At 37.4% G+C, this 9,374-nt stretch overlaps 1 protein-coding gene across 1 annotated transcript in view; it reads right to left on the reverse strand.

Moving 5' to 3' along the window:
- Positions 1–1,153: 1,153 nt before the first annotated feature.
- The window catches only part of USP1 (ubiquitin specific peptidase 1), a 12,313-nt gene continuing 4,092 nt past the window's right edge, over positions 1,154–9,374 (reverse strand). Inside the window, 4 exon segments of the mRNA XM_010022572.1 lie at positions 1,154–1,984; positions 6,692–6,893; positions 8,008–8,178; positions 9,233–9,374. The exon segment at positions 9,233–9,374 is cut by the window's right edge and continues 15 nt beyond it. Coding sequence (XP_010020874.1) covers positions 1,255–1,984; positions 6,692–6,893; positions 8,008–8,178; positions 9,233–9,374 — 1,245 coding nt within the window. The 3' untranslated portion in view covers positions 1,154–1,254.

Here is a 9,374-nt window from a genome sequence, read left to right on the forward strand (position 1 = left end):
AGCACCTCATGTCATTCCATGCACCCTGTGACAGCAGAAGTGAACACTCATCCTATTTTGTGTCATGTTTTAAACATTTTTAATTGTCTGCATTTTACAGGGTTGAAATATTTTAGCACCTGAAAGATGATTTGGGATTTTAACCTCTAGTATTTACTGCAAACATCTCACTTGGCTTTGCAGTAATCCATTTCTTTTTCCTACCTTACCTGTCATCATCAAGCGCCTTCAAATCAGGATACGTTGTACAAGAATCAGTTAAAAACCAGAATGTTATTCTTAAAGCACCTTAAATCTTCCATTTCTCTTTCTGTGACAGTGCCCAACCCCTTTCACTTTCTGCTTTTCCCTCTCCAAACACAAAAGGCTGATCTAGTCATCTCAGATGCATATCATAAACTTTTTATTTCATATATATACATTCTTAACAAAGCATCAAAGCCAAATGCTTCTGTTTTTCCACATTTCAGTGAGCTCCAAGTACAAATGAACTGTTAGAGGATCACACTAAGGCCCAAACCCACTCAAACAGATATGCATATTAGAGGGCTTTAAAAGTACAAAATTATTTTAATTACACTACACGCTGCCCCTGTTTGGAAGTATTAATCACACCTATTTACACATTGCCCAAGTAACACTTATGCAGCAAGATGCAAATTAGACCATTCAAACATTTCCATTAAGTTCAGTTCCTCCCAAGACACTAAACAAGGTTACAAGACCCTTTTCTTGTGCTTCAAGTTGCACCAAGCAGTAGACAACTGGGTAAGGAGAATAAACCACGTCAATTACCCAAAGACTAAATATGAAGTATTACTTCCCAAGTTACAAAAATACACAACTTCTGATGAAATCTGCTAGTTAATATACATTTACTCCAGGATATGAATACAAATAACCTTTATTAAAAAAAAAAAAAGAAGCTAATAATACAATAGGCATGTCTGAGAGCTAGAGTTGTGTTAAAACCACTACCATGTGCTGCAGGCATCCTTTAGGAACTATACAAACTGGTATTTCTAAAAGGTAAGATCACTATTCTCCAGCATCAAAGTTATTAAGTGAGTTAAGTTCTGTGTCACGGTTTGTTAATTCAAGTTGAGCCACTTAAACCAAACAAAAAAGACCAGAAACATTATGATCCAGTAGCTTCAAAAACAAAACAGCTGCTTCCTCCAGGTAGTTTTGATGCAGGTCAGACCAAAAAGTGTATGCAAGTAAGTCCCTGATATTTACAGTCAAAATACAGTATCACTCTACAATCTTCTTATAAAACAGTAGGTAAGGAGTTGATGTAGATGACGATGTTGGAGAAAGGGAATTCAGAAAGTCCTTTTCTTCTGTAACCTTCACTTCAGAGTCATCGAAAAGCAACCACTTCCCTTCATACTCTTTCAGGCTCTGCAGCACGTACAGGGCTTTGTTCTCTAGTCCACTGGAATTAACACCATTCTGCTCGCTGTGCTCTGCGCTGCACTCTGCACCTCCATTACTACTGCTAGACTCGGGATTTCTGTTCTCAGTAACTACGTTGAGGAACTTCTCCGGGTTAGCTGGCTTGTTGTAGAGGTCACAGTCAGACTTGCTCTTCTGCCCCCCCAGAAGTCCAACAGCTTCCATGTTCTTTTTGTTCAGAACTTTACCTGGCTGTGTGCTCCCATTGACTCTGAAGGAGACTTCGCCATCGTCATAGTCTTCAGCAACAGTTCTCGCCTCCTCCTCATTCAGTGGTTCTGGTTTAATCATTTCATACATTTGGTCAGTGATGAAATTTCCCTTATCCAGCTCCAGGCTATTGAGATCTGTGATTTTGACAGAAGCTGTGTAGTGTCCACTGCTAATTGTAATGCCACTGTGCATTACCACAGCAAATAATCCATAGGTGTCGTTGGTCGGCTTTGTGCTCCATTCTTCTAGTGACAGTTTGAGGGGTGTCAACAAGGGAGTGTTTATCTTGGATAATCCACCATAGCAATCAAACCTTCAGAAGAAAGATAAAGTTAAGACCTCTGGCCACAACAGCTTGCAATAAGTACACTACATGGGCCACTTAAAGCAGTATCTATATTGTTCTATTAAAAAGACTGGGAGACATTGCTCAATTTTCAACTTCCTTATGAGCATCTGTCCCTGTTCAGAAAAAGACATTTTTAAGTATCTATAATGTTAAATCTTACAGCCTAGTATCTGTATTTTAACTATTTAATGAGATTCCCTTTTTCTAAAGTATCAACTACAGTTAATTTCTCAGTATTGATAATAAAGAGTTAACCTGATTGTTCAGTTATCACTGAATACTTGCACTGACACCATCCTGCTTGCCAGATTAAACCAAAATCTAACCAAAGAACTCTTCAACATCCAAGGTTGAAGTAAGCAGGATTGCTTCCCCTCCTGAGCCTCTGAAAGTGTCATGCACTAAATAAAGGAATACAAATCTATTTTACTTTCAAGTAGCTTTAATGTCACTTAGAAGAACCGAGTAAGCAATTTTTCTCAGACCTTCTTAGTGCCAGAGGTAATGCAATGGTTACCCAAGGATGAGTAAGTTACTAACACTTCCTTATTACTACACAATCTTCTTTAACTGTCCTGGGTTATTCAGTTTTTTAACAATTATCTAGCTGATTTACTTTGGAAAAGCATCTACTATTCCATAAATATTAAGCATTTTGTTCACAGTGCACAAATCTACAATGAGATAAGTTCAAGTCTTCTCATTATAATAAGGATCTTCTAAGGAGTTAGAAAAGTGTTGAGACTTTCACCTTATTTTTTATTTATTAGCCTCCCTGAAGGATTCTGATCCTACATGATACACATCTTACATCAGCCAGATATTGCATCAGTTAATTAACTCCTTTATTTAATGATATGTTATGATATTCTAGTAGATTTCAAGGCTGATTCAGTCTTGCTCAACTGTTAGGGTGTTGTAGGGAAAAGTATAGGGGAATACAGACAAACCCTGTAAAACGTAGGTTCCGAAGAGTTAACTACTATTATTCAACTTGTATTTTATCATAAGGAAAGAGTAACTATCTTTAATCCAAGGAAATTGCAGATATGGTGTAATAGTACAAGCATAACTGCAGTAACAAGCTGCTACTTTTGTTTCCCTGGGTTTAGTTTCGATTCTGCTGTGCTTCTAAACATTTTGCTGATGTTCACAGCTATAAACCCTTATAAATACATTTACACACACACACAGATGTTCTCAGTCACTCAGATCTAGTTAACTGAAATCTCATTTTAGACCTAATGAGAAATAATACATGTTCTGAAAATCCCTATTAGTAGTAACCAGAAATAGAGATACTCAGAAGAAACAGAGAAACTGCTTGCTGATACTCTAGATCAGAAATCCAGTTCCACTCAAGCACACTGTGACAATCATATTGACAGAAAACATTAAAAAACAGGCTCTACCTTCTGGATGAGATCCAGCATCAGAAAGATTTGGAGAGGAGGAAATAAGAGAGGAAATCTTTTCCTATTAGCTTTTTGTTCTTCTGAATGATAAGAATCTGAAGACAGAAAAATTGCATGCCAAGTACTCTGCCTCCTCTGACTGATCCACAGCAGTTCATACACAACAAACTTGACTTTTGCAACTGCATCCTGAGACCATAAATTAGTAGAACTTTACCCACTGTACTGAATTAGTACCTCAAGTTATTACATTCCTTTAAAGACTTAAGCTATTTTACTGCAACACTTTTAACACACATGGATGTGAAATACTCCAAATAAAGATTTACAGTGGCATAAGCACTGCTGTCACTCATTAGGAGATACGACTGTAACAAAATCAAGTAAACCTTTCTTTAAATAAATAAAATAAAACATCACCTGCTCTTTCCTGATACCATTTCACAAGACAACAATCTGATTTTCTCACAGTTGTTAAATTTATATAGTGGAAACACTTAATTAGATGTTACCAGTTACACATTTCTTTGTTACCAATTACACATTTCTTCTTAATAGCTTTGCAGTCTGAGTACACATGGCCTAGCACTTTTTTTCACCACACACACAGTTGCCGAAGAGAATTACTCATCCCCAGGCAAGTAGATTTTCACACTGGCTGCTTTATTAAATAAACCAAACACGTTGCAAGCCAGCATCTAGAAAGGATAAAACAAATCTTTACTATCTGCAAATACTTACATTACTGTTCTCCTCCATTTCTCTTCATTTACGTAAAACTCAGTCGTAAGAAAACTCAATAGAGCACAACTGAGCAGCAGGCAAGATTGCAGAATTTTTATGGAGAAGTTGTATGAAGATTCTTAGTTTAAAAGTCTTAATTTAAGGCCAGGAAAAAGGTCTGCTGTTACTTTTAGGGCAAACCATTGCTGTCTCATCTATGAAAAGAGTAGTAAGTTTTACAGTAAACATTATAAGTTTACATAAAAGTCAATTGGAGGAAGCTCAATCAAAGCTCATTGTTTAAAAACCACTATAACAGTAACTGGATACTATGGAGTAATCAAGTGTTCTGTTTTACTGGCCATGGCTCTTTCCCACTTGATTTGCAGCTGGGCTTTATTATTCCAAATCAAGATGTTTACAAGCGGCCTGGTTTTGTCCAAGATAAAAATTCCAAGCCAAAAACTGAGAAAGAGGAAAGAATCTTCTAAGCAGCTTCTGCTTCGTCACTGACTCCAGTTCTGCATCTGATTTTTCCACTCTTACTTCCTTAATCTCTGGCTGCTAACACTTGGCAGAAAACATATGACATGATTCAGAGGACACATAAGGAACAGCACAAGAGACTGCATTCAGTCTGAGCCGGATATAGGTCTGAGTATTTTGGAGCAAGGACCTGAAGACTGCCAGGACAGAAGAGGTAAGTGATTCAGGAGATAGCTGGTTAACCTGCAAGCTGCAAGTACTGTCTTGTAGAAACAAAAAAGCAGCAGATACAGGAGCGAAGTGAAGATGATATTCAGGTTTCCTTTCAGGTGGACATCTCGGGTTGTGTTTTTTGAATAGCCTATAATCACAGCAGGACACGATCTCACATCAAGGGCTACTCAACAATAGCAACAGGAGTTTTTTGAGTGTGCAACTTCTTCTCTGCCTCATTGTGACAGTCAAATATTATGTACAACAATGGAAAGTCTGTACAACACTGGACTTGCATGAAGAGAAGTTAGCACACATTCCACAGACAGAGGAAGTTTCCTTTCTACTTTGTCAGAAACCTAGATACTCCTAAAAACTAAATACTAAACCCAGTATTTTATATATAAAAAACTAGACAGAAGTCTTGTTTTAACAATCTGGGCAAACTACTTGTAAAATCATATTAATCTAATCCTTGACACTAGTTATTTTACGAATCATATTTATATTGACCATAGTTATCAGCACTTGCTTATAAAGCATCCTCTGACAAATCATCTGTCCACCTGTATTTGGTATCTGTACACTGCCAAAGGTCCTGTACACCTCAAGTTCTAAAATACTGGGGACACAAATATTAACTGAATTCCATGGAAGACTTCATGCATTGGACTTCCTGCTGGCCAGGTGGCTCTGAAGGTCTAAAGCCAACCAACAAGGAAATGCAAAGCTCAGGGAACTTGGTGGATAAAAGGCAAATTTGTGCCTAAATAACTTACAAGCAGCATAATGTGAAGGCTCAGAATTAGATTAGCCATCAAGGTTATAAAGAGAGGCTACTCTCTGGAGCAGAGGCCAGACAGCAGAATGCTGAAACCAACCCCAGTTTATCTTCTGCTGCAACCAGCAAAGTTATTCCAGATAGTAAAAGTTATGTTCTACTCAATGCCAAAAGCTGCAAACACAGGCCGAGTCTGCAAATATTACTATCATTGAATAGTCACTCTCAAAAACACAATTAATGGGCTAAGAATTTTCTAAAGGATCTGGGGGGATATTGTATAGTCTAAAGAAGTTTCTCCTTCTGAAGCCTTTTCCTTATTGGAAGCTCAGTGCAGAAATAGAGTTTACTGCAAAATGCTGTGCATAAATTGTCATGGCATTGTTTCGTTTGTGTACAGTACTGTAGGGACAAGGGGTTTCTTATTTTTTTTCTCTCCCTTCCCAAAGAAAAAATCCCTGAATTCCAATAATAATAATACAAAGAACACTCTCGTAAGAATAATATCTTTCAAAAAGTAAGGATTTCTACAGTATACAACATCAAACTGACTGCTCAGTAGTTGAACATCAATGGTATTGGTACTACTGTATTTTTAAAAGAATTGGTCAATTTTTTGTGGTGTGTAAGCCCTTTAAAAAGTTTGATTTTTTCCCTGTATTTTAGTACTCACAATTGGTTTGAGACCAGAGACTAATAGCTATGACCATAAAATTCAGATTTGTTCTCATTCCTTCTTCTGCTAAAGTACTTAAACCTTCCTCTAAACTCACACAGACAGGTGATATTAAAAGTTCACAAAGTTTTCAGAAACATCAGGATGTCAGGCTGTTGTAAGAATACAGACAGAACAGTTTCCCTGGAGGTAATTTCTGCCACTACTTGTAACAAGAGAAAACCTTTATGAAATGAGGGCCTGTGTCCCACTGACGTTAGTTCATTTCGATCTAAGAATCTGCTTTTGGAAAAGTTACAAGACATTTTCCCCTCTTCTGGTAAGACTTCCCTTCCAACAGCACACTGTTTCACAATATAGGCAATCTGCATACTCACTCTAAGCCACTAGCAGCAAAGCACTTCAAATGAATTGTTATAACTTCAGGCATTTTATCGAATAAAAGGCTGCGTTCTGCTTCTGTGTAATGATGGCAGTTTTCACAGAAGTATTTATCCTCTCCCACAATCCTTTCCACTGATGCAAACTGTGAAATTGCCCATTTAAGAGTCTTCATTTCTGTTTTTGGCTCTGGAGAAACTATAAAAGAGAATCGTTACATTTGCAGACATGCCATTATTTACATTTCCAATGCATCCCACCAGAACAACAACAAAACAAAGTATGTCAAGCTAAGACATGTTCACAGCCTGCTATCAACAACACAAAGAACACTCAATATACATGAAACAAGATGTTTCAATCTTTGAATCATGGCAGGAAGCAATGAAAATACCACTTAATGGATATTATTACTTAAAAATCAATGGTTTTCCCAAAGCTTGCCTTCAGATCACACAGACTAATTCTGTTGCTATGTCTGGCAATTTGGAGCTTGTATTTGAGACCAGAATTTCATTCGTTAAGGCAAATCTCAAAAATAAGCAGAAAATTCCCTTTCTCTCTTTACATTTTGCTACCCCAACAGCTTTACACTTGCCGGTGACAAGATTGCCTCTGCTGTGGGCAGTATTTCACACCCCAACACCACCACACACTTTACTCTGAAGTCCTTCAGCAAAAGGGGGAGGACAAAAAGTAGTAAAAGCTGCTTCAAATTAAGTCCATGGGAACTAAGATTAATTTCCTTGAAATTCTGAATGTCAAAAATTTATTGTTGCCATGCTTAGTTTTGAAAATAACTACAAAAAAACATATAGATTGCTAGTATTTGTGAACGATACCAGAGGACTAGCATTTACAAACATCAAATAACCCCACTATTAAGGTCAAAGAGTCTAAAGTACTGAAAAAAAAGTATTTTCATAGTGAATTAACAGAAAAACCCCAACTGGATTCTCATTTCTTTGGAGAAAAAAACCCCAAGATATTTCTTATAAAATGAAGAAAAAGCAGGATTTCTTATCCATGAAGAAAGGGAATACCAAAATAAAATACCCATTTATAAGCAGGAAAACATGTACATAAGTAAGGACTGTAAGCAACCCATGTTCTCTGTCAAGGTCTGTCTACATTATCAGTGCTGTGTTTCCAAAGTCTAAAGTTAATCAGGACAAGAGATAAGCAAACAGCCTCTGATTTTAACCAGCACAAACAGGAGCAGTGTTCCCCGATAACCATGGCACTGTCCTTCCTCGGTGTCTGACTGAAGCAGAAACACACATCACAACCCCTGATGTGTTATCATACTTACTTTCAGAACTCTCTTCAGTTTTAGAAAGTTCATCTTCTTGCACTGGAACACTGATGTCCTGAAAATCTTCTCTCCTTTCAGTAAAGCACTCGCACTCCAGGCATCTTGTTCTCAGAACCAACTGGCCCTGGAATAGCTTCTCCACTAGCTCAAAAACAGCCAGCTCTGTACCTAGGGAAAGTATATACCACATCACTTACCAAGATGCATTTTACTCAAAAGGTATTTCAGAACCTGGATATCCCTCTTCGAAAAATCAAGTGTTACAGATGCGGCCTTTTAGGGATTAATCACATGCAATTTTCACAGTATCATTTATAAGTGAACAGGGATCCACCTTCTCTTGGCCCCCAAACTTTAATTTCTGTTTTAAGATTAGGTTCTTGTTTTATACTTGAAGTGTGATGTTGTCACACTCTGGAAAATCTGTGTTTGTCATCAGTGCACTCTAGTATGGACTGTCAGGCTGCCCAAGGAACAGCACACTGTGGTTTTGCCTGGTTTCTGTTTATTCTCAGGTCTCTCTTCCAATACTTTCTAAACTTCTTGGCTAATCTTGGTCACATTTGCTGAAGAAAAGCAGCTCTCAAAATATGTCTTCCTTCAAGTTTATAAAAACTTGGCAGGTGGATCAGAAAGTTCCAAATTATTAGGTACTGAATTCATACCAAGGCCCTTCCCTCAAAAGTATCTTGTTTCACTGACATGAACAAAATCCACACCTGCCAGCTAGTTAGCGTATATAATACCTCCAGTGTCTTTCCCAGTTCTTGGGGAGGTTGGAAATATGGAAGGACTAAAAAGTAGGGAGGAAAGGAGAGGATATTGCTTGTAAAGCCATAGCCAGTGGGGTCTGAGTCTGTTTGCTCCTGACAGTAACATTCCTTTACACCTTGAATCCACTTGCTATTTCTATGGATGACAAAAATTAGCGACAATACAAATCTGGTAATATTCTGCCTTTTGCTTTTATATATATTGTACAACAATTACATAATGTTAGAGAAATACCTCTTAAGAGCTAAGCTAAACAGGTCAAGTTATAAAAAAAATAAATTACAAACAGGTATAAAAATAAATTCTCTTTCATAAAAATCTTTTTCCATTCCTGAGAATGTAATTTTGTATTTGGAGAGCTCTGCTGGCTACAGTCTGAAGGCTGACTTCTCACACATAGTAACTTCTTAATCATAATGATTTTAAGCCCATACACTTGGTCACCAACCTTCCTTTTTTGGTTCTTTTTCAGTTCCTTTTTCATTATGGCTTTCCACAGGAGATGCTGGTTCATGATACTCTTCTTTAATGTTGTTGTTGCCATTTTCACACTTTACAGATGACTCTTCCAGCTCACAGTCATCATACTC

The sequence above is a fragment of the Nestor notabilis genome, unplaced genomic scaffold (genome assembly GCF_000696875.1).
Source record: "Nestor notabilis isolate BGI_N333 unplaced genomic scaffold, ASM69687v1 scaffold809, whole genome shotgun sequence".
NCBI lineage: Eukaryota > Metazoa > Chordata > Aves > Psittaciformes > Psittacidae > Nestor > Nestor notabilis.